This window comes from Nipponia nippon, unplaced genomic scaffold (genome assembly GCF_047370975.1).
Source record: "Nipponia nippon isolate SJK-2023a ecotype South Korea unplaced genomic scaffold, ASM4737097v1 scaffold_3, whole genome shotgun sequence".
In the NCBI taxonomy this organism is placed as follows: Eukaryota; Metazoa; Chordata; class Aves; order Pelecaniformes; family Threskiornithidae; genus Nipponia; species Nipponia nippon.
The window spans coordinates 72,104,358-72,130,591 of NW_028262347.1; the positions used below are offsets into that span (position 1 = coordinate 72,104,358).

Genomic DNA, 26,234 nt, shown 5'->3' on the forward strand with positions numbered 1-26,234 from the left:
AAGTAGATTGAAGCTTAAGGGTTTTTCCATCAGAACGTAAAATATTAAAGAGAGGCAATTTTGCCATGTTCTTGTATTATTTCTTTTCTATTTTCCTGATTCAATATTAAGCTGAATTCTAAGCATTCCTGTTGTTTGCTGCACTAGCACTCTCATTTATCCAAGAGAATACCGAGAATGTAACATGTTTCTGTGTCTGCTTAAAGTCCAGATTTCATTTGATACTTTTTATTTGTTTTTGTTGCTAGAACATGGGCATTCATATTTATGACTGTTTTGTTTTTCAGCACCTCCCAGATGGCTCTGCCCCAAGTGCACATGCTGAATTTTATCTTCTGCCAGATCCTGATGAGGTCAGTCGAAGGAAAACAAGAACAGCTCCAAAAAGCTGTGACCCTACATACAATGAAATTGTGAGTACCATTCACTTTCTTCCACCATCTCTTACTTGTTTGATTTTCTTTGCCCACTCTTGAAATAAAATAACAATACAGCATTTAGAGCTGTTACCATGAGTACAATCAAAAAGAAGGAACATATCGTAAACTGAACGACAAATGGGGACGATCTTCTGCTTTGCATCTTTCTCAGAAGTGAAACAGTCTCGATATGTCTCTCTCTTCAGGAAAGCAGTTGGATTATTGACACTGCTCTATCTTACACCATAACCACAGATAAATGTGAGCCAAATGAGACCAAGCATCATTGCACCAAAACCTAGGCTGGTTTGCATGCAAATTCGTATAACGACATGAAAAGTACTAATTGAATGGATGCTGTTATTCAAATTCACATTTGAAAACAGACAACCAAATTGGTTGTCACTGTCCTAAATGATAACACAATAATAAATAGCCCAGTTCTTTTTATGTCAAAATGCTAGCAGTTCACAGCCATATATAATTATTTCACACACCACTGAAGTGCCGTGCCCCTGGGGTGAAAAGAAACATTTGTATGGAGAAACATTTATGACAGAATGGGAAGTGGCATAAACTATATTCTTTTGTAAGGGCAGATGAGATTCAAACGGTAGGTGGGATTGGAGATTATAATTATTACATATAACAAATCTCCTAAAGATCTCAAAGCAATTTACAAATGCACTTTGAGCAGGCTTTAAAGTAGAAGGCATGGAAAATATTACCACTCCACCCTGTTTCATAGATAAGATATGAAGAAGCTTCAGGTAGTCAACTGAGTCCTTATCTCCTAGTTTCCCAGTTCTGGAGTTTTAATATTTTTCTTTTCCCACATCTGTTTGATTACAAAAGTTACCTACTTACACTGATGACTTCCAGCACTTCTGTAAGTAGGCTCCTTGAGCAGTATTGCTGCTAACACCTGAGACAAATTTCCCTCCCTATGGTTCTGCAGTGAAATAACAGGGAACTAGGCTTTAGTTTTTTCTTATGTTCTTTCCTTTTTTTGCAATCACAGAGACAGCGGAATGAGTCTAACTGACCTGTCTGAAGAAATTCCTTTACATTTGAGGGATACTTAAAGCAAAGAAATATAATATGATTATATAATAACATTCATTGTAAAGTATCCAAAATGGACTACAGACAAGAACCAGCCAGCAACAGTGGAAGACAATTATCTTTTTAATCATTATTAGATCAAGTTGAATGCAAGAAAATCCAAAATCCTGTCTGCAGTCAAACAGTAGTCACTGGGAGGAGATTTAATTGTGGTTAAGGAGCATTCCATTGCTGTTAAGAGAAATTCCATGAAAACTTTAATAGCCTTTACTCAATACTTACAGCCTTCTTCACAGATGCTCAGTCTTTTTCACCAGGAACTGCTCATCGCAGTGGGGACATATGGTTCCATTGAACTTCGACATTTCAAACCTGATGCTTGTGCTGTTAGCAGCTCTTTTCTTCCATATGTGATATCATTCTGTATGCATTTTCTATCCAAGGCCGGTAGACTGAGGCAGAAGCCGCCCCAGGGACGAAAAACTACTAAAAATATAAGTCAGCTGTCTTTTAAGTTAGTTACTGTCCAAAATGCTGTGTACAGAAATGTACTAGCCTTTTTTATGAGTTCATAAGTTTTTATTAAAGCCAAATGGCTGGAAGGAAGCTGTATATTAATTTCTCGCTGTGTTCGAGACTGAGAAAATTTTGAAATGTGCTTCTCTTGGGTATTTTTTGTTTTAGTTTTATACTTTTATTGCTTATGACTGCCTACAGCAAATTATCAGCCTCGCAAAAGTACATTTTATTTTTGATTTTTACTCATGTGTGTGAGAGTAAAGATGTGAAAGTCCAGGAGGGCTGACAATAGAATGAACTATGCCAAATGTTTTGGAGTCGCTTTTAACAAGCACTCCTTTTTTCTCTTGTTCCTTTATTTGGATTTTGGAGTTTGTTGCATTCACACTGGTATAACACTGCATTAAAAATGATGGTTGAGAAGAAGAGGAGAAAGAACACAGAAGAATGGAATGCTGTGTAAAGGGAAAAAGAATAACATACCTGCTTATATACCACTGTTAGGAATAAATAAGACTTACTTGGGAGGTTCCGGAGTAGTTTAGTGAAAATTAAGAAAGTAAAAAAGTGGAAAATAAATCTGAATGATTTAAGTTTAAAATCTTGCCAAGAAAAGTTGCAATGACCAGAACCAACTGCACTGGGGTCGTGCTCATATGTGTAGCATTTGCCCTAAGACATGCTTCAAGGTCTCAGTTGTCCTCAGCTTGTCTCGTGAGTCCCTGCACACATGCGCACCCACGAAATGAGCAACCCTCCGAGACAAAGCAGAGTGTGCATTGCCGTAAAGAAGCCAGAACGAGAGGCAACTCTCTCCACCCTGCCCTTGGGGTGCGGCCAATGTGAGCAAATATACCTGGGCCACATCAGTCTGTCAAGTGTTACGGCAGCTGCCCTCGGAGCAGAGGGGACACCGGCCTGCGACAACCAGAACGGCGCAAGCAAGCCTGATGGAGGGGGAGGAGGGGATCTGCACCAGCAGCCACAGCCGCTCCCGGCAGCACCGTGCCTCACAGCTAATTTGGACAATTAAGAGCAAATCTAGGAACTGTGCCATGGCTACCTAAGGAGAAGCAACTGTCCTGCTTTTGCGATTAAAATGTCATTAGACTCCTGTAGGTCAACAGTGCTTCTCTTTTTGGAGCCAGGAATACTTGAATTCCAGCCCTAACTGTCCCACTGATTTGCTGCATGGCCATGTATAGCTCACCTCCATTTGATCTAGCTGTATAAATGGGAGGCAAATATTCTTACTACACAATCATTTCAGGATTTAACTGTTTTGATTATGAAATTCTGGCAGGTGGCTTTTGTTTTATCCACATACTAATTCAGCTATCTCCAGACCTTTCTTTTGTCCCTACATCCTGATGATATATACCTTGCTCCAGCTGAATTTGCAATACCATTTTAGAAACAGTTTATTGGGGTCATTTGAAAACCGCCCACGCTGCACTGCAAGGTCTGTCATTGCTCAAAGCTTAAAGCTTTTTTTTCTCCAAAGACTGAAAGTTGGTTTTTACCCCAGTTCACGCCTGTTGTGATCCACTGTACTGAAGATTTCTTAGCTCTTACAGCTTACATGTACACTTCTTGGTGATTTAAAGCAACAGCTGAAGACTATGTCTTTAACATATTCGCAAAGAAACAAGGCACCTTTCTATGGTAACACTAATATCACTTCAGTAATCAAACCATAGGTTTATTCTGAATTATATTATCATTTATGATACCCGTCCTTTTCTTCATCATTTCACTTTGATTTTGGTAGGGTGATGCCATTGGGGGACAGAGAAGCTGGAATTATTTTTAATTCACATACATTCTTGGTGAAATAGGCACAGTAAACATCAAAACTGAAAAGCACCAGGTGCAAATTTCATGACAGCTGTTCCAAACTATTGATTTCCAAAGGTTTCTAAATGGGAAACGAAATGTTGCTCCCTGGTAAGACCTTTCTAGTAAAATCCAGTTAAAAAGAGTGAGGGGGATAGTTTTTCTTTCCCCCCCAACCTGTGGCAGTGGCCGTGCATCCCCACAGCAGCGACTACCCCCTTACCCCAGAGAGCTCGGTGTCCCATCTGTTGGCGCTTGCTGCCAGAGTAGCCCGATGCCGTATCTGTTTGGCGCTCGCTGCGGCACTCCGCAGCTTGCAGTGCAGACAGAATCACTCTGGGGTCCCACAGGGGCAGCGAGGCCGGCTAGGGGGTCTGGGAGAACCAACAATTTTGTGCCTGCTGAGTCCATGTGTGAAGTTCAGAACCGCCTTTCTGTTGCCATTCAGGATGGGGAATGTTGCTGGGGCTGAACCTTTATAAACTCTATCCCTGTCTGAAGGCCGTCTCCCATGGCTCTTTCTGCTTCTTAAAACCGGAGGCACAGAGAGGACTCGACTCAGCAGTCCAGCCCACGGAGATCCAAGCTAGTGGGGGCTTGGTCTGACTTTTCCTTTCTTCAGCAGTGCCGTATGTACAGACTGCATTCAGATTGCGCAGTCAATCCAAGCAGGTCATGGCAAACTCCTTTTAGGCAGTTTCACTTTCCCATTCTCCTGAAGTGACAGTATGTCACTGTGTTTGCTTTTTAAGCTGCACAGAGATATTAAAATTTAAAGCATTTTCCATTGCAACTAAAATGGCAAAAACATTTCCAGCCATACAAAGTTTAGATTAAATGTACTTCTCTTAACAAAGCTTACCTTTCAGGCCTGCAACTAGCCGAGAGCATTCTTTCACATTTTATCAACCCACATGCAGTTCACTCAGCAGTTTTTGATTAATGCAGAGACTGAAACACAGGAATCTGTTCTGAATGCAGCTCATTCTTGTTAGCCTATCACTCAAGATGATTGTTTTTTTAAAATTCAGAAAATGCACCATTAACATTTCATAATTAACTTCAGTGTGTCCTCCTAGTATTGAGGTAATTTGAAAGACATTTTAAAAACTATAGACCTTAGTGATTTTCTAAAGAGATGCTAAGCAAGCTGTCTCATTTAATTTTAGAAGTATTAACAGCACTTCTTGAGCAACAGAAACATCCAAATTTAGTAAGTTCCACTTGCTAAATTGAGTCCAATCTCAGAGATGTTCCACATCTACAACTTCTACTGAGTGGGCTGAGCTTTCTGTCGTGTTTAATATTTGATGATTCCATTAAAAAATGCAAGTATTTTTGTAATGGGCACATTTGCATACAGTTAGCATACAGAATCATGCATAAAGTTATTTGTATTGAAATAGTAAAATTTATACAGGCAATTTTCAAAGGAAAATTATTATCTTTTTTATGATGTGGGTTTGTTGGGTCTAGAACAGTTATGAAATATTATGGAAGCCCTAGTTATGAGAAAAATTTGGGTTTGCTTTGGCTTGATCTTTTTTAATTCTGGTATGTAGCACAAGATTTAATCACAAGCACAGTACTGAGAAAAAATTCTGAGGTACTGTGCATTGATGTGCTACACCTTTGTGAGGCATATCAAGGCAACATAAAGTTGCTTTAAGGCACTACTAAGCAACATGTAACAAACACAATATACGTAAGTTAAAAACATTGACATAAAACTGTTTTCCTGTTTTTTCCAATTTTTGCAGAATAGCAATACCATTTATCAAAACATCTGCTATGGAAACATATTTAAAAATTATAATAATCTACACTTTTACAGAATTACGTATCTTATGTTTTCATGCTGCTGTCCATGATGAGTAGCCTCCATTTGAATCTCTCCTCCAGAAAATCAACCGTATTGTCATTCCCTGGTGAACTTCACGGAGGATCTGATATCTCTTCCCATTTGAGTTCAAAACTCTGCTTAAGATAGAGTTTCAGTTTTCACAGGGAAAATCACGTATATGTATTTTTTTCTCAAGCATTGAGCAACATAGGTTTCAAATTTAATTACAAATGCTTGGTAATCAGATTTCACAAGCCTAAACTGTCAGAATCTCTTTTATATGAACTACATAAGGTCAAATATATTTCTGAGGTAAATTCACTAAGTTGAATGAATTTGGCCCATGGTTAGTAGTTTATAATTCTGGAGGGCAGTTTAAAGCAATTATTACAAAGTTGTAATCATCATCCTGAATGCTGTATTGAAGTAAGTGTATTGCCTGTCAAATAGATTCACAAATAAATATGTTTTTTTCTGTTTCAGGTTGTGTACGACAAAGTCACAGAGCTCAAAGGCCGTGTACTGAAGCTTGTTGTGAAAAGCAAAGGAACATTTGTGGGAGCTGTTAACATTCAACTGAGCAGTGTCCAGTTAAATGAAGAAAAGTGGTTTCCACTGGGAAACAGTATAATTTAAAAGTTGTCTAAGATAATTCAAATATTTATCCACTAACGTTTCTTTATCCCATTTCCCACGGTACATTTTGTCTCAGTTGCCCTTGAGAATATGCAGTCATCTGCAGATCACGTACCTTAACATTTCTAATCATAAGGCTATTGTCTTAAAATTGCTACCATCTTCCTGCAACTGATTCCTGTCAGTGTGAGTTTAAGAAATCACATGCTAAGAACTTGTAGCAGCATGCAGAAAATTCTTATGACATCACTAAAGATTTTTGTAATGTTCGTATTAAATAGTACTGTAAGAATACTAAATTCTGTACACATGGAAGGGTGGAGCCTAATTCTTTGCCCATTAATTCCATTGACTGTGTTGAAACAATGCTGATAATGGTGTAATTTATCAGCATCTGCTATGACCCCACTGCATATGATGATTTCACCAGAGAACCGTGGGATGGCTCCCTGGTGCCAACACATTTCAGATGTCTAGCAAAGTTCATGTTAAATCTTATACAATCAATAATTTTTTTTTTTTTTAAAGAACTTAAAAAGCTTTGCATTCAGCTCGTTTTGTGCAGTATATGTTGGTGTGCTTTTAACTTTTGATACAACGTAACATTCAATCCAGGATATTCATTTGTCAATAAGATATGTCATTGTTTCTTTTATTCTGACATCCAAGAAGCAGGTATAACTGCTCATTTGTGAGAAGAAAGCAGGAGGGAGAAGCTAATATTCACAAATAAATAAAACATACTGAATGTGAGCTTTCAGTGTGGTACTTATTTAAGATCATGCTATAAGGAATCTTTGTTCGCTAGTCTTACCGCATTACATTCTTATGCTGCATAAGGGAATCAAGTCAATACATGCATTGACCTCAGGGCTATAAAATGTGTATATACATATTAAACAATGAATGTGAGTGGTTCCTTTGAGTTCACTGAGGCTAATTTTGGGCTCTGTTCTTCAAAGCATTTTTACCTAAATTGAGGAAGCACTTAAGCACATCTTTAAACATTTAGCATGTGAGCAGCCATAATGAACTCTCCATTATTGCCAGCCCCTTACACACAGATAGCTGGCCATGTATATACACCTTTCCAGGACCAAGAGCACATTTGTAAGGCACAGGAGACATGTTGATTTGTGGTCTGATCTGCTGTAAAATTTTAAGTTACCATATACTGAGTAGGTCTGACATTTGTCCTACCAGGTGGAAAAGTGGTCAACAGAGGGATAATAATGCCAGAAGCTGAAGATAATTGCCTTCTTCTCCCAAAGGACACTCACAAATCAGTCTTCAGAAGGTAATGTTGTATAAAGCTCCTGAAGTGGGACTAGGACATTTAGGAAACTAAATAAGCTGGAGTTTTTCTCAGCATCAAACCAATTGACTATGTCACTTGGTCAGTTTTTATCTGAGAATAGATACACCAGATTGCCTGGGGAAATTAAACTCCTCCTCAGTAAGGGGAGGTGGGAGGAACTCTGCTTGAATATTAATATTATTAGTATTCTTCAGAGCTGAAAAAAGCTGTAAAATATTTACCACATGAAAGGGATATTGGCTAGCTTACAGATATGATCACTACAAAGATCAGCAAGTCTAACGTTTTAGATTATACCCAGGCTCTCCTGGGTAAAGAATCAAGTGACTTGTCACTCTAGCACAGAGAACACATTGAGGCCAGCTTACAATGTTATCAAATTACCTGACCTTACAGTTCAATATTGAGTTTAGATTCTTCTTAGTCTACTGTCTCGGTTTCCTTATTATAACTATAATGCAATTTTCTAATAGTGTTATTTCCTGCGACATTTTCTAATCATTGTTTATTGCATGCCCTGATTTTCCATCTTAGAGCAACATTAAATAAAATATCACTAAAATAGCATTAAATAAAAAGAGCATTAAAATATAATATTACCAGAACCATCTGCAAACATATGCAATACTGTTTGGTATTAAAGAAAGAAAACTATCAATATAACTTTTTTTTTTTTTAAAAAAAAAAAGAAGCCATGTTTGAGTAACAAATCTGCAGTCAACTCAGTAGATATAGTCCTGTGGACACTCAACAATACTTCAGTTTTGTAAGGTGGGAAAATTGTGGCTTATGGGCAAGATCTACACTGATAGCTATGTAAGGCAAGAAGTTGTCCTCAGAGATCTTAAATCACACAATCAACCCTTGCCTTTTCTAAAATTCTTCTTAGTCCATCTCAGAGCATTGTGTTTCCTATTTCCTGAGTTCACAGTAAGATGTATCCTGAGCTCCCTGCCGCTATGAGGAACATAGTCCTTTACAAATCAGTCTGTGAATTATTTGTCTGTCTTTAGCAGCAGGAGGTTCAAGACTAAGCTAAGAAATGGTACTGATATTAGTATCTGAGTTTTTATCATTTTAAGAGCTGTTTTTTTCTCAAAACTGTTTTTCCAGGTAGTAAAATTACAGTGGACATTAAAGAGGTATAGCCCAATCAGAAGCTGCTTTTATTATAAATTTAAAGGGTACACTGTATGTGTAATTTTTCCTGTTCCCTTGGAAAGATACAATGGTAAGAAATTTTGTTCAATGTAAATAAAAATGTCAATGTAACATGCTCATAATTTTGCAGTCTCAGATCATAAATATTAGAATATTATTCTCACTCAGTAATTAATCATAATTTTGAAATTAGCTGCAAATGAAATTATTAACTGAATTTAAAAAACGTCCAAAAAAGTTCCGTCTTTATGAATTAGTTCTAAATAATGGTAGGGCCAACGTCAGTAGCCATTACTTATTCAGGATACCATTTACTCACACAATAAGTCCCATTAGCTTAATAAAATAATTGAGAATGTGCCGCTCTGGAAATCAGACTACTGAGTTGTTGCAAGCCGAGTGATGTTGCTTTATTGAGCACGTTGTGATCCTCCAGAACAACTGCTACTGCAGAGCATCATTAATAGTACCAGACATGAACAAACAGTGATGCAGGTTCGAGATTGTCACCATCTTTGGACAACAGGGGAACGTTACGGTAACCTGTAATATAATGACACTTCATTAGTGTATTAACCACAAGTGCAACGATTATGATGGAATGTTTTTATGATCTACTATGCAAATAAGGCATAATTTATGATTCTCTAAGTAACTCTTTAAAATAAACTGAAATGACACAGAACCCAAATCCCACGTCTACTGGTTTTCTCCTCTACATATGCAGTATTTCGATTCCAGCATTTTTGGACACAGAGTGAAAAACTCCAGTGTCTTTCAGGATGTCATATTTTTTCAAACTGAAAACTTTTAGCCCAGTGATATTTAAATGTGGGGAAAGCATACATTTTAACATCCAAAGATGTTATGTGCTGCATGTATTGTTCTGATAGCAACTTAAATAACTTGTGAATCAACAGTGATAGTATGTTAGAGAAGAATGGTGTTGCAGCAGTAATGCACTGTCCAGCTGAGGCAGAAAATAAGTGTAGCGTAAGATCTTCTACCATGACATCTTAAGTCTGTTAAGGATCTCCTTTTACATATGAGTGATTCTCAGTATCAGAGAGAAGGCATGCCTCAGAAACTCCATGCTCATCTGGTTGTTGAAGCATTTGGAGAAGCTATATTTCTCAACTTCAAACTTAATTAACTTACCTGCTCAAAAACCAAAACAAGCCCCTCTCCAAAACCTTAAACCTGTATTGCTTTATATGACTGTAAATGTCCATTATTTCATGATAATAAACAACGTCACTTTTGATTCAAAAAATGTTCTGTGTTTTATCTATGTATATATAACTGCAGTTATTTAAGTAAGTATCTGTTATGAATAAATATCTACGTTCAGAACTGCAGTTTTCAAAATCCTTCTTTAGGTGTGTCTGGATGTGTGCACATAGTCTTTGGGACCCTCATTTAGTTGGGTTTGGATTTTCTTGATTCTTCTATACAACATGAAAGTTCACCTGACATCTAAGGTTCAGCTTCTGGGCAGCAGATACTAAAGCTGAGTCCAGGCAATATGCATTTGAGATCAACTTTTAGAGCATGCACACAATCTGTGGAAGACTTGGTTTATTTCCCATCCAAAGATACACTTCAAGGACTAAGACTCATTTCTAAAGACTGTGTTCTATCCCCTACCTACAGAATATTCTACAAAGTGTCCTGAGAGAAGTAAAACTTCTTTTTTATTGAAATTGTTCCAATTTGTATGAAATAATTAACTATTCATTGATCCAGTGATAATAGCAGTAATAATTGAATTTCTGTCCTGTATTAGTATTCTACATAGCAGACTCACTGGGACAGGGAGTGTAACCCAGGCTCCCCCTCCTCTTGCCTTTAACCACCCAGCTAGAGAATTATTCTCATCTTCAGCCCCTCTGAGTATACCTACTTAATCATTGCATGAAAAATCAAATACTGCTACAGGCAGGCAGCAAGCATTCTTACTCATTGTGTAATCTACAGCTGAGTTGGGAGGCTGCTGCTGGGGAAAGGAAGGCAGTGATGAGAAACATTGGATTCCTTTCAAGAGAAAATGCAGGGTAGGGTGGCAATGGCACAACTTTGTCCCACTGCCTGTCAAAGCAAAAAAAAAAAAAAAAAAAAAAAATGTAAGCACTGCTCAGCTTTTGGAAGCAACTTGCCCTCAGGGGACATCTCAGGGATATGAATCCCAGGGAAGGAGGGACAGTCCTGAAGTGCAGATTAAAGTAATTGGAGCTGTGAAGAGTAAGACTTAAATCCTGACTCACTCTTCAGCATGGTTTAGACAGTTCCTTTCCAAGAAATCTAGACTGTTGTGACTCCCTCTGTAAGACACGTTATTTTCCCCTTTCACTATTTAGGGAACTTAGGTACCTAAAGCAAAACCATGGTTCCAGACCTGGACTCCAGAGGTCTTAAGCATTGCAATAAATTTTGAAATTATCTGTTGGTTTATCTCTTAGAAGCATTTTATTTATGCCTCTGGGCATCTTGATGGCATCTTACATTTTTTTATGTTGTGATAAGTGGGGGTTGGGGCAATTTGTTTGGCACTCTTCATAGTTTTTGTACCTACACTCATTTCCTAACATTTTTAATTACTCCGCTTTTCCAAAATACGAATCCCCCATTTGTGACTGAAATTAATCATACAGGCACATTAGAGACACACTGAAAAATTATTAAAAAAAAAAAAAAGCCCAAATTTATGGTTTTACAAGCATATGTAAGCTTTAGTGTCTGCTATTTAAATTTGTCTTCGACATTGTGAGTTGGTGGTTTGGGTTTTGGTTTTTTTTCATTATCCTGAAATATATAAATAAAAAGAAAGTAAAAGATGATCAGTGTAAAAACTTATGTTGGGGAAAAGCAAGTGTGCTTTAAAAGTAATGTCTTTGTTCTTGTGTAACTCCTCAACCTCAACTAAGAATCACGAACAGCTTTATGACTTCAGAACCTGGAAAGAAAAAGCCATTAAAAATCCTGTTAAGCTTAATAAAAAAGGCACAGTGCCCATTGCCAGCTCCAACATTTTGCCTTCACATCTTCATTCACTAATCAAAGTTGGTTGTTTGTTTTGTCAGAAATAGCTTTAGAAATTCAATACAGTAAACAGCCATTTTACATAAGCCTTTCTCCTTGGCCTGCTGACATCTGTGTCTGCTCTTTATGTGCAGCCTATTAATCACATAAGATTCCAGAAGCTATACCGGTACAATAAAAGAAACACTACCAAGAAAAATACCATAAATATTTTGCTGAATTTATATTCTTTGTTCTCCACTCTGAAAAGTTGCAGATAGGTTACCTGAGGTTTTTGATTTTGTTTTGTTTTGTTTTAATTTGGCTTGTATTGGGTTTTGAGCCTAACTGAGTAGAAAGTGCACAAAACTGTTGCCTTTATAGTAGTTCTGAGTAATCTCTCTTCATGTTTCCTGTTATAATGAGTTAAAATACCATCTGAGCAGTTTCTATCTAGAATGGAATACTGCAGTAGGAATAATTAACTGTCAATAATATTCTTTTGATTTCTACACCATGGATTTGCATTAAGAGACTACAATGATTCAAAAAACTGAAGAGTGCTATTTTGACCCATGGTTATACAATTCTCCTTTAGGAAATAAACATAATGCTGTACTTTATCAATACTATAGTAATGATAAACGCCTGGAAGGTTGTAGATTTTTTGAGCTGTTATAGGTGGCTCACATAAAAACATTACCTTTATTCAGACTCAGCAGTGGTAAAGTGTATTGACCAAGGAATTCGTTTGCAACCAGAGAGATCTCATCCTCCACACAGAAGCGTATCAATGCCAGTTCCGGAACTTGGACAGTAAAAGAGAAAGTTTCATCCCATCTAGGGCTCAAAGCTAATGAAAAGAGAAAATACACCATATCAAAATACCATTTCATTTATTCTACTTAATATCTGAATTATTGTATCTGCTATCACTAGTCTGAACTGGTAAAGATTCGTTCTTTTTCCCTAGATTTCTGTGCACATTCAAATAAATGATGAGACTCCCACTGACTGCAGTGGTATATAGGTCACATCTTTTGTATAGATTATGGAGTTAAAACTGTCAGAGGGAAGCTCTCAGAGTGAAGCAAACACAGAGAGCTTGGGACTTGCCTACAGTATGCAGGCCAGCCCCTTCTAAGGGTTTGTCATGTATTAGATAGATACATAGTACTGTAAATCAAAACCCTTAGAAAGTTGGTGGTGTCTCAGAAGAGAGCAAAATGGGACAGTGATAACCAGGTTAAGAACCTCAGCTCAGCTTAAATTTTCCTATAGTCATAGCAGTTTCATGTGTTTGCCAAAGTTTCTCCTTTTACAGTGTTCGAAATGAGACAGGAGCTAAATAAATTAAGGTAGCAAAGCGGTCACTTGACTAAAAATACGAAAAGAAGATGTGGAACAGGAGGGGGGGGTGCTTTGTCTTGAGCAACGTTCATGCGGAGAGAAAAGAAATTCAGGGGCTGATTTAAAACAGCAGCCATCTACAAAAAAGGAAAAAGGAAAAATAGAAGACAAAGGCACAGAAGAAGGGAGATCACAGGGAACTTTTAGTCTGAGACATCAAGAAGATCTGTATGATAAAGGCAAGGGAATGCTTGAAGACAACTACAAAGAGTACACACTTCACCTGTCAAGCAATTTAAGGGACTAGTCCTACTAGAAACTTCATATGAGCTAAGTGATGAAGCCACAGAAATTTCTTCAGAAAAAAAGTCTTTAAATTTACCAATTAGTGTACTGGTTTTGGCTGGGATAGGGTTAATTTTCTTCATATCAACCCATATGGTGCTACGTTTTGGATCTGTGACCGAAACAGTGTTGATACACCAATGTTTTAGCTATTGCTGAGTAGAGCTTACCCAGTGTCAAGGTCTTCTCTCACTCTGCAACACCCCCCCTCCCCATCCCAGCTAGTAGGTTGGGGGTGCACAAGAAGTTGGGAGGAGACACAGCTGGGACAGCTGACCCCACTGACCAAAGGGGTACCGCAAGCCATATAACATCAAGCTCAGCATAAAAAAGCTAGAGAAAAGAAGGAGGAGAGGAAGACGTTCAGAGGTACAGTGTCTGTCTTCCCAAGAAACCATAATGTATGACAAAGCCCTGCTTCCTGGGAATGGCTAAACACCTGCCTGCCAATGGACAGTGGTGAATGAATTCTTTATTTTGCTCTGCTTGCACACACAGCTTTTGCATTACCTATTAAACTGTCTTTATCTCAACCCATAAGTTTTCTCACTTTTGCCATTCCGACTCTCTTCCCCATCCCACTGGGGGAGAATGAGCAAGCAGCTCTGTGGGGCTGAGCTGCTGTCCAGGGTGAGTCCACAACAGTGAGTAAAGAAAATCCATTCAATCTTCCTTCAGGAGAGTGCTACTAACTAGGAGAGTTTGTGCTTTCTTAACCTACTAGTCTACAAAAATGGCACATAGCATGAACTTCTGCTACAGATTTTGTGTCAGATCCTAGTCTAGAGAGAAATAATTGCAGTCTCTGTAAGTACATAACAACTTATTGGGATGAAAAAATGGTAATTCCTTATAAAATATTACTGTTCTTTGTTCACAGTCAAGAGAATAAGACTGATGCTCACCATTGCTTTTTATAACACTAGATTTTTTTTTTGCTTCATCTTCCGGCACACCATAGATTTCTATCTGCACTAAAGGATCAGCTTTGTTAGTCTTCGACAAGTTACTGGGTGGTAACTGATGACCACTGATGAGCTGGAAAATTAAAGTTGTAATGTATTGAAATAACTGTAAGAATGAACTTTACATAGTAGCCATATTAGCAGCCATAGTAGCAAAAACTGTTCCATACAAAACTACTATAAGACGCATATACCAGCCATAAACTATTATAAAAATAGATAGTAAACAATGAAATGAAGAATATGGTGCTTCCCACTTAATTTAATTCTTGGCTAATTTCACAGAATCATAAAATGGCTTGGGTTGGAAGGGACCTTTAAAGGTCATCTAGCCCAACCCCCCCTCCAATTAGCAGGAGCACCTTCAACTCGATCAGGTTGCTCAGAGCCCCGTCCAACCTGGCCTTGATGTTTCCAGGAATGGGGCATTTACCACCTCTCTGGGCAACCTGTTCCAGTGTTCCACCAGCCTCATCATAAAAAAAAAAAAAAAAAAAAAAATCTGATATCATGCTTTAAATAATAATTTTCAGAATTAAGTTTTTATTCAATAATTAGCCATAAAAATTATATTTGCTTACCATGCAAAATAATAATGCTGGAGGAATCAGTCTCATGATTTTTGCATTTTCTGAGATCAAGCTCATGAATTCCTATTAAAGCTGTGTCTAGTGGACCAGCGCTAACACTTACGGTGACATCAGCATCCTGTTACAGGGTATGTAGCAGACTGCCTCACCTGTGTTCCTTCTCTTTTACAGTAATACATAAAAACTCTGCATTTAGTAGGCCTCCTGATGTTTTTCTCCTTAATTTAGTTAGCTACCTGGAAATGTTGCCTCAGACTGCCCTGTAATCTGGCACCCAGCCTAAGAAAGGATTTATGAAAGTCACAACTTTGTCTGCTTTCTATCTGTATTTCAGGACACCTAGGAGAGAATAACCATCTGTACAGTAATCTCCTTTTTAGAAAGCAATGTATGGAATGTATCAAGAGAGATATACAGGCCTGCAAGCCTAGGTGAAAGATGTGACTCATGATCCAGATCTCAGGACTAAGCCTCAAAACTCTTGATACAGACTTATTCCACTGTCAACCACCAAAAAGCAAACTCCACAAATTCCACCTTTTGCTTAGTTATTTTCTGTAACACCTTGCTCCAAGAAAAGTTTTAGCCTGAAACATTGAAGAACAGTGGCTTAGCAAACTCTGATGCTATCCCCTTTCTTACTAGAAAATGGCTACTGCCTTCACTAGAAAGCTCTGCAAGATGCAAGCACTGATGGCCTGCACACTTAGAACCAGGGGAGGTTCTTTGACATGCCCTGAATGTCATGACAAAAATTCAGCCATGTTGGCCAAGTCCTGCTTCCTATTCTTACCCCATTGCTAGACCCAGTCTCAGTCTCCCACACAGTGGGAAAAGAGTGAGCTCTTCTTGGTACACTATGACCCAAATCCATAAATCCACTAAATTTTTGAGACCCAAGGTGAAGCAGACATACAGAAAAAGTAGCAAATAACATGACAGACTCAGAAGTTTCCATATGAAATACCTTGAATATTTGTATTTCTGCTTCAAAGGCTATATGCTTCTTGTTGATGGGAATTGTGGCACATCAGGTTAAGAAGGGTATGAATTCGGTAAAACCAGGCCCTGTGTGATTTTTGTGTTCATTTATGTTCTTCTCTTCATTCATTCATTCACAGTCAGTCTGAGAGGTTTGACCCCTAGATATTTTATATCTTTGCCCTCCGTTAAGTAATTTCTCCATTCATGAAGTTAGGAATTCTTTAGCAGAAACTCTTTTTCCTTTGACTCTTGCTCCTGACTCTTTTTGTCTTCAGCCACCATTTCCTGGTTTTTGCTGCTGACTCTATGAATGGGGGTCTCTGCACCCTGCAGTCCCTCAGCTGGTAGGATGCCATTGCTTCTTTGCATCCTGCACGACCCAGCCTGCCATGTCAGTCTACATCCTCAGTCTAAAAAGCTGCTGTTCTCTTTTCCAGCCTCTTCCAAACTCAGACATTTCCTTCCCATTGTCAATGATTTTGTCGGTCTCCTGCATTACAATTGGGGATTTTTCCTCATCTTAATTAACTCCAGCTTTATACAAATAAGGGCTAAAATAACTGATGTATATGCACGGGTGCTTGAAATCATCCAGTAATGTCTATTCATAATTGTTATGCTCACTGTTAGGACACTAAAATGTTCTTGATTAGATGCACGCATTATGTAAGTATTTTATAATTGTTATTAGCTAATATTTTATCTCCACTATTTATTTCTCTGAAAGAAACAAAATAGCAATTATACACTAATTTTATGCTAATTAAATAGCATTTATGCAAATAGTGTACTGTGTAATCAGAAATAGCACTTTTTCATTGGGAAAAGGTAGTTTTCTAACTGGCAAACAATTATAAAACATCTACTTGACCTCAAAAGAAGGGTTTTTCTAACCCATTATTTTTAAATGACATGTATTTCTAATATTTTTAAGAAGTAAATCAGATTTTAATTTGGGAGAAGTAGAAATAATTCAAAGGCTTATTCGTTCATCCCCCTTTTTACACTTATTTGTATCATTTTAGGATGATAAATAGTCTTTTATGTATGCATAGGAAGATAATGAAACTTAAAAGAAGCATAAAGCTTCATATTGTAACTTTAAACATTTCCATTTGTCAATTAGCTTTATAATAGTACATGTGGTATTACTAATACTTAAAGAAATTAACACCAAAAGTGCACATTCGATTTCTGAGTTTTCCGAGTTCAGTCCCCACAACCATAACTGACAAATCCCTTTGTCAGCTACACTTATGACACAGTGAAAGTTATATTTATATTTGTGTACATAATACCATAAAAAATCATGCTTTTTTACAAATTCTTATTACTTCTGAACACCTACATATTTTTAGCAAAAATAAGTGAACTACAGATGGGAAACCATCCAAGCAGCAGTAGATACCATATGACAGTTTTAACATGTTGTTGAAAAACAATATTAAACTTCCCAACAACCAGAATGGGGATAAAATGAGAAACCAATAATAGATAACTAATAGGTCTGAGCTACATAACATTTGTTTTCACATTTTATGGAACAAACCAATAATTAACTAAGCTTACCCTTATTGACAGAGACATTGGTTTACTGTATCTTCCCACATTGTGTGGGGTAAATGTTGAACTGCAATTTCTCAAGAATTCTGGTTTCAGAATATAGCCACAACCACCATTGTCTAGGAATTTTCCATTTTGCAATTCCATTTGTACTCCCGGTGTCTGGAAGTTTAAGGCCACTATAAAATTAAATAAATATTGATTTTAGTGAATTAAAGTTGATACCATTTTTAAAAACAACTCTCTGACAATGATAGCAAAACCAAAAGCAAATGAGTTTAAAATATGTATATCTTTCAAGTCACATGTAAGATCCTGTTATTTCTCTTAAATTTAGCAGTATTCAATAATGAACAATTCATGCACAAAAGACATGCATTATTTTGGACTGCGCCACGTTTTAAGAATTACCCTACAGACCTTTTTTACACTACAACGTGTTGTGTGTTTTCCCTTTTCTTTCTAAATTAGACCTTGGAGAATAAGAAATGAGAGACCTCTTTTCTCCATAAGGACTAAATTCACATACTAGTTTCTCTACAGCAGCAAAACCCTGCACCCTGAACCTGCTTACAAAGTTCTGGTGCAGTTACATAGGATTGTAACTAACGTTAGTTATGGTGCAGAATTCGTCACAAAAGCGTATCACCCAGAAGATCAAGAAGCTTTAGTTTAGAGTTAGAATATTCAGTGCAAATACATATAAGTTTATAGAAGTAGAAGCAATTTTAAAAGTATTCTTAAATTTATGTGAGCAAACTCTCTTCAAGCTTAATCCTCCAGTACTGGTGTTTATTGATAGTATACACCTGACAGATTTTCCTTTCCTTGGCAGCTCAAAACATTTTTGGTTTGCTGCAGCAGCAATAATAAAATAACACACTTCTCATCAACAGGATATTGTAATTCTTGAGATAAAGCCAACATTGACATAGACCTGTTTAATGACATTTTCCCCTATTCCAGTACATTGGAGCTTCCTGTCACATTCAAAATAGAAAATGCACAAGTCAAATCAGCGAAGTGATAACATGACATGTGTTAAATAGAAAATGATAAAAAGTCATTTACATGATGGCTTTGTAGGAAAAAAAATGAAGACTTTAAGCAGTACAAGTGACTCCTCATAATAATTCAGGAAGAGGACCTTATTACATATTCCTATCAGATAATATAAATGTATTGAATGAACACTTGGCAGAATTCAGAAATCCTTATCTCATGTGGAAAACGCAGGAAATTTGGAGCTGTTTCACTGCAAAAATTATTTGTTTCTTCACTGCTTTGATGATCCTTTTAAAAAATTCTGTAGTAAATGACACAAATAGGAACAGATCTGTAGAGTGAAGCAGCTGGTACTACGGACCTAATGGTTGCACTATGCATGTTTTCGGTGGGGTTACTTCACAAGAGCTCTAGCCTGGTCCCATGACCTCAATAGCAATTAATGGCTGGAATATATCAAGTGCTCCCAGAGTGCATCCCCTATGTCATCTGAAAGGAATCCCATCTGTGCTCTGCAAGATTGCTCTGCAACATGAACCAACATGCAGTAAGCAGGAGCAACTGGGAACCTTGCCTAAAAAACAAAAAACAAACAAACAAACAAACAAAAAAACCCAAAACAACAACAACAAAACACAACATGCCCTCCTGCTTTGAACTAAATGCTAACGTAGATGCAGGCATAGATTCTGTGTCAATATGCAAAGGAACTTTAAGCTTATTTTACCTCTGACAACAGAAATTAAACTTCAAAATGTTCATATTGCCCATTGCACACCATTGCCATTTTTAAAGAGAGTAAGTATTCTCTTGGTATGGTTTTGGCAGTGGTTCACAATTTGTTTTTTGTGACTCAACATATCATCCAGAAACAGACCCAAGTGTGGTGCTGTACGACCCTTGTTATATCTTAATACAATGATTCAAGCAGTGCAATGAATGCTACAGAGCTGCAACCCTGAGGCCCCTTGAAGCCTAGGTCCTGACAGGATCTACAGATAACCCAAAAAATCTCAGTCCATAGGTAATTCCTAGGCCATACTTTCAGAATATGTGGTTTAAAAAGTGTAACTGAAATTAGGCAAATCGAACAGTCATAGCTTCAAATAGCAGCTTCCACATGATGAAACAAATTACATGATTGCATATAATGAGACTGTTGCTAAATTTGCCAAGCTTCATAGGCTACTAAGCAGGAAAATCTGATTTAACAACAGAAATAAGCAAAGGAGAATACTTTACATTTTATCATATTAGGAAAATTACTTTTGTAACACAAGTGAAGGGCAATGTTATTATGGGTTGATATCTTCAAACATCAACACTATATTTTTACTTAATTTAATTTTACCTTAGAATAAGTTAAAAACACACTGAACAGTAGTTTTAATTTACCTGCTAATTTCCCGGTATTGCAAGTTGTAACTTGATTAAGGTAAGTGAATGTGAAATTTTGTATTATATTCTCTGAGATGCGTACCTCTACTACAACTGTTTGCAAGGTTCATAGCTGCTTGGGGCCTCCTAGGACAATGCTTTATGGCATAGTGTTGATGCACAGTTTTTCTTTTTACTCAGATGCAGTTATAACCCTTACACTTCTTGAGAAATGGCAAAGTTCATAAATTAAAACCTACGTTTTCCATTGTCTAGCAGTGTGGTCTTAGCAACATCTTTCTGCAGGGAAGACTGAATTTCTACTCAATGTTTTATCTTACTTTTGCTGAATTCAGGAACAGAACTGTGAATAACATGCTTTGTACTGTTGTTTTATGAAACAGTGGAAATTTAATGCATGTACAAAGAGAGCTTGAAACTGCTGGTTTCTTTTGGAAAGCAGCCCAAATGTGCTTACCATGAAACCATCTGAACAGTACATAATCTTAACGTATGGTTTTCATGGGAAAGTACAGGCACATGAAGTTTAGCACTGTGTAAGTTAAACTTTCTCCTCAGTCCTTCCATTTCACACCAAAAACCTTTTAATATTAGCATCAAAATCAAACAGCAGAGCAAAACATGGGCTTGGAGGACAACCTGAGCAAAGGAATTCCTCAGTGTGATTCCTGCATCTGAAATGGATCCAACTCTTCCTGGAACCATGAGGCCAGATCTCCTTCAGATCAGAGTATTTAATACTCAAGTCTTCTTGCAAAGTACCAAAGCTGCCGTGGCCATCCCTGTTGGCCCCAGATGTAAGTAACTTCATATAGCAAATGCAAGTTAGGAAATAGCCTAACTCCAAAAAGATGAAACAATCCACAATGCACAGAGGAATACAAAGGGTATATTTCATTGCAAAACTCACTCTGTATCACAAGCAGTTAACTGAAGTCAGTCCCACAACTAACTGCAGAACTAATCACAATCTAAGTATTCAAATATAGCACCTTCCATAAGCACTACCATTCAAGACATAATTGATTTTTAGACTGAAAGCAAAAGCTTTTGAAAACCAAAGTGAGCACTAGGGTCCTTAGATTTCTAAGTGACTATGATTTGAAGGCAGTTGAGCAAAACTGCATGTCTTTTGTCTGTGATGCTCCCTCTCAATTAATATTCCTATTGGGACTTTTAAATTGTAATTTTTTTTTTTTTATTCTTTGCTTCCTGGTTCTATTAGCTATATTACAACCCTAACGTTTAATGTATTTTCTGCATTTAAAAGGGAAGACTTTAAAATGGATAAGCACACATCTGTCACCAATTTTCCTTAAAATGAGTTACTTACTTAATTGCATTTTATGCCATTTAAATTCCGTCTCAAAATGTCTGAATTTTACGCAATCTCCAAAGACATCATATGCAAAAAGCACTCAGTGCCAATGTTCCTATCTCCATGATTTACTTCACTCATTTGAGTCTAAAGAGGTAATAGAGCACACTTCCAATCCTTTGATCAGTCTTGTTGCCATCCTCTCAGCTCTTTCCAGTTATCTATGTTCTTAAAATGGGCCACTCACGATGAATGCAACGTGTCTTCTGTGCCTTAGATATCCAAAATTTGAACTGAATTCCACACAGACTGGGAAATACTATGAAAACAGGACCATATCCTAATGATCTGGCTTATTTTGTCATTGGTTATGAGATGATCTATGTGATTGGATTTGAAGACACTGCATTCATTCCATGGTAGCACTCCCAGCTGGGCATTCACCGTCTGTCCTTTCTTCTCACATGCAGGTCACAGCTGCACCCAATCCATCACTGCCCAAATTTACAGAAATATTTTCAGAAGTCCTTACGTGACTGAGTAGTCCACATTTGTTTTTTCAAAGGTATGTAGGTGGCTTTTAAAAAATTTCATCCACAGCCTGCATGAAGGGCATGCTAGCTGAGTATGAGTTGACTCAAAATGAGGATGAAAAGGGAGGATATTCAGTCATCAGATTATGTTGAAACCAACTGAAGACATCTGAAGGAAGGATAAACTGTTAATATGATGACAAATTGTCACCTGTTACATATACTAGGAAGGAAGCATTCATTTAACAGAAGCAGCATACACAGCAGGAGGATCTCTTATCAGTAGTAAACAAATTCTATCAAACTAAAATATGATAATACCTTCATCACCTGAATGATAAATATAACACTAATTTCTAAACCCTGTGCAAACGTTAGCTATCACAATATCCTCAAGTACAAACAATATTTCTCTTTTAGTATATTGATAATATTATTCAATCTAAAATGCAGCCTGATGGAGTTTGCATACGAGAAAAACAATACTTACTATAGTACCCTGGAAACCCTTCTCACTTACAGCAGATGTAAGGAAGATAATGTGCCCTATCACCAAATGGTCAGAACATTTAACCTGGAAAAATGGTGGAACACGGTGGTTTTTAAACACCTTTTTCATCTGGGTCTATCTGAGAAACTAGAAAGACTTCCAGCATAATTAAGACTCTCTGCCAAATTACACCAGCCTCCTAGGGCTGCTCTGAACCTAAGTATTACTTGCTGTTCTGGTCTTGTTTGACATAGCACTCTGATCCCCACTGCCATCTCTGGGTGCTTGTTAATTCAGGCTTGTGGACATACTGTCCAAAGTCAGTCTTTTAAGTGTCCTCAGCATCCCCTTTGCCTTGGGCTTTATGAGTTTTTTAAGTCTTTATGCAGCTTTAGCCCTCTTGCCAAGCCAGTGAATAGGTGAGATCCCACTCAAACTTCATGAACAAGGAGTTAGGTCTACCAGAACAAAAGTATAGAATGATATACACACGCTTACAACACACAGCAGACTTAACTGGTTAGTACAAATTATGGCATACAAACTGTCTCCCATCTCTTTTTCTGACCAGAAAATGTGGTCAAACTGTATGTATTTTTGTCCTCTCCTTACAGAATAAATTGGGGCTTTAGCTATTCAGACTCCAAATTTTATTAAGCTTAATTATAATTTCTGGCTTTGCTTATCACTGACGCATTTTGAAATGGATGCTTTTATTCCATAGTGTCCTGGTTTCAGCTGGGATAGAGTTGATTTTTTCTTCCTAGTAGCTGGTATAGTGCTGTGTTTTGGAAGTAGTATGAGAATAATGTTGATAACACACTGATGTTTTAGTTGTTGCTAAGGAGTGCTGACACTAGTCAAGGACTTTTCAGCTTCCCATGCTCTACCCGGTGCACAAGAAGCTGGGAGGGGGCACAGCCAGGGGGGCTGACCCAGACTGGCCAAAGGGCTATTCCATACCACATGACGTCATGCTTAGTATATAAACTGGGGGGAGTTGGCTGGGGGGCAGTGATCACTGCTCGGGAACGGGCTGGGCATCGGTCAGTGGGTGGTGAGCAATTATATTGTATATCACTTGCTTTGTATATTATTATTGTGTTATATTATTATTACTACTACTACTACTATTCTATTTCATTTTACTTCAATTATTAAACTGATCTTATCTCAACCCACGAGTTTTCTGACTTTCACCGTTCCAGTTCTCTCCCCCATCCCACTGGGGTGGAGGGAGTGAGGGAGCGGCTGTGTGGTGCTTAGTTGCCGGCTGGGGTTAAACCACGACACATAGAAACTTAATTTATTAATGACTTACAACATGAGGTATTCTGCTGTAGTAAGAGGGACCACTCTTCTGAGAACTGAGTAATAACACATAACTGTCTGACACATCATGCTCAGCATGTGCAAACAGTCGGTCTGTCCTTATTCTCTTTGGGTCAACTCAATACTGTTGCTCTAAAGACACTGTCATTAGAAATGTTAAGAATTCAGTCATTCTAATGTTCATAATTGCTGACATTGTTCCTACTTAATTACAAGCAGCTCTACTGTAAAAAAGGTGATTAAAAATCATCCGTTGTCCAAGTATATCTGCAACTGGTTTCAATTAGGGATCCTCTCTTGTGAGGTTCTCATGGGAAAAGTACCTAAAGGATTTCTGATAAACCATCAAATCTAAAATCTAAATTGATGTTGGCTATGTAAGTAATGTGTCAGTCTGAAAGTTACACTTCAGTGTAAGTCTGAGCATCTTTTGGTTGTCGTTTCACTTATTTCACACCTGAAACAGATAAATTTCCAAAATAATTTTTAAAATTTCTTTGCCTTGTGCTTCTTGGCACAACAGTGTACATTATCAGCTTCCCATTCCTGATTTAGTCTGGGTCTCTAATACAGGGTTTAGAACAAGGTCAGCAAGGAGTTCAGAGACAATTGTGTCCTTGCAATTTTTTCTCTTTCTTTAAAATTTACTAGATTTCATATAAATTATTTAGTATTCTATTAGTTGTCTGCAGTTGTGGATTTAGTGAAGATAGCTGGAAAAATTAATGATAAAAAGAAATTTCTGTGTTTCTTTGCTTTTAAGAGAAATTCCAGTATCACACCAAAACCACAAAAAAAAAAACCCAAAACCAACAAACAAAAAAAAACCCACAAAAAAAAAACCACCAAAAAAACCTGCCTAAAAAGAAGCAGGCTCCAGAGTAGCCCAAGAGCTTTGTCATAAACCTGACAGTTAGAGACTGCAAGAGAAACATGAAACCTTTATTCAAAACACCTCCCAGCCCTCAGAGCCATTCCAAAAGAAAGGTGAGTGTATTTAGGTAGCTACACATATCAGGGTGATATTGTCCCACCTAACTTGTAGATGTCTACACACAAGTTAGCTGCCCCACTACAGCTAGTGAGGATCTAATCAATGAAGTTTTAGGGACAACGAAACCAAAAATGGCTCCATACTTTAAGTCTGAGATTAATCATATCCCTGGAGTCTGCAATTCTAATAGCTGTCCCATTGGACTGGGGACTTATGGAAGCAAACAGTAAAAGGTGAAGAAACCCTTTTTTTGGGGGTTCCATAACCATGACGGCCATGTGGCCTATTACAGCTGTGGATTTATTTCCAACTGTATGACTTCGTTAATAATAAACACACTTTGTTTGGCATCTTAGTATTATCTTGCCAGAACACACTATTCAACAGTATTTAGTGAGATTTATGTCAGTTGTGCAAGATCTAGTTTTCACTTCTTAAAGATGAATTTTGGACTGTTAAAACCATATTAGGAAGACAGTAATAATACAGGTATTGATCCCTGCGCCTTTTCTGCAGCTGACCTATGATGACTAGTCCTGTCCTTGAAACCTCAACAAGAGGGCGTGGCCAACCACGAGATACTTTTCTATACCTTCTCATTTCATTCTTCCAGGGCATTGCTTGGCTTGGGAGCTAGCAGGAAATCTTTCCTGTCTTTCTTATAGCACATTTTCCATGAGTCAGTTGTGGGATAAGGCCACAGCAAGCCCAAACAAAGAATGAGCTCTAGACTGGAAGGGCAGCTCTACAGAACAGCCTGGGCATGTTTTTGCCATATATGACATGTGAGACTCATTCCCTGCCTTTGAGCAGAAGGGGTGTTTTAGTTTGGGACAAAATCTGAAGCCCATTTTGGAAAGATAGCTGAAGCTCTGTTTAATGGCTGGAGACTATTAGGCTTTTAGATGCAGAATGAACAAAGATGAAATGCTGTAATGTATCTGCCTTTTCCATGTCATAGGCAATATTTAGAGGTAAGTCATCTGCAAGGTTTTAAGGATCACAATGTGATTAAGTGTCTAACATAGTATCTAACTGCAATAACATATACTGTGAAGAGCTTTGAGGTATTCTAATAACCTAACCAGGCATAAAAATAAAAACATTAAAGCACGTCACTTCACAAATTTCACTAGAAATTCGAGCAACAACAATTCAAAGCTATAACATAATGAATATTCTCAGTTTGTTTCAGATGTCACATTAGCTGTTGAAAAAAGCCGTGTTATAGAAAATGCTTGCTTTACACTTTTGCTATTAGAAAAAAATTTCCAGTAAAAATAATAACCGAGATAAAATGATTATGCTGAAAAACTAATTAAGTCTGTAACAAAAAGTAGCATTCCATTATCTTTTAATAGAAGACCCTGTGTTTTTCCTCAAATTCAATTTAATAATTTCAGAAATTCCTTTACTAAATTTGACATTCCATCACATATTCTAAAATGTATAGTGTTCAGTAAGATTGCAAGAATATCTAAACTTCCCATGATCAAACATAATCTGTTTATTTAGGAAAAAAAAACAAAACAAAAAAACCCCGAACAGTCCT

The 26,234-nt window shown here is 37.4% G+C and overlaps 2 protein-coding genes across 2 annotated transcripts in view; one reads left to right on the top strand and one right to left on the bottom strand.

Annotated features, from left to right (window-relative positions):
* PIK3C2G (phosphatidylinositol-4-phosphate 3-kinase catalytic subunit type 2 gamma) overlaps positions 1-7,178 on the top strand; it is a 209,504-nt gene extending 202,326 nt beyond the window's left edge. The window contains exons 32-33 of the mRNA XM_009471034.2: positions 288-413; positions 6,166-7,178. Of these exons, the coding sequence (XP_009469309.2) occupies positions 288-413; positions 6,166-6,318 (279 nt within the window). The 3' untranslated portion in view covers positions 6,319-7,178. The remainder of the gene's footprint in view (positions 1-287; positions 414-6,165) is intronic.
* Positions 7,179-8,666: 1,488 nt separating this feature from the next.
* Positions 8,667-26,234, bottom strand: part of PLCZ1 (phospholipase C zeta 1) — a 56,797-nt gene continuing 39,229 nt past the window's right edge. Inside the window, exons 10-13 of the mRNA XM_009471035.2 lie at positions 17,619-17,791; positions 14,416-14,548; positions 12,519-12,668; positions 8,667-9,340 (exon numbers count right to left, since the gene is read on the bottom strand). Coding sequence (XP_009469310.1) covers positions 9,258-9,340; positions 12,519-12,668; positions 14,416-14,548; positions 17,619-17,791 — 539 coding nt within the window. The 3' untranslated portion in view covers positions 8,667-9,257. The remainder of the gene's footprint in view (positions 9,341-12,518; positions 12,669-14,415; positions 14,549-17,618; positions 17,792-26,234) is intronic.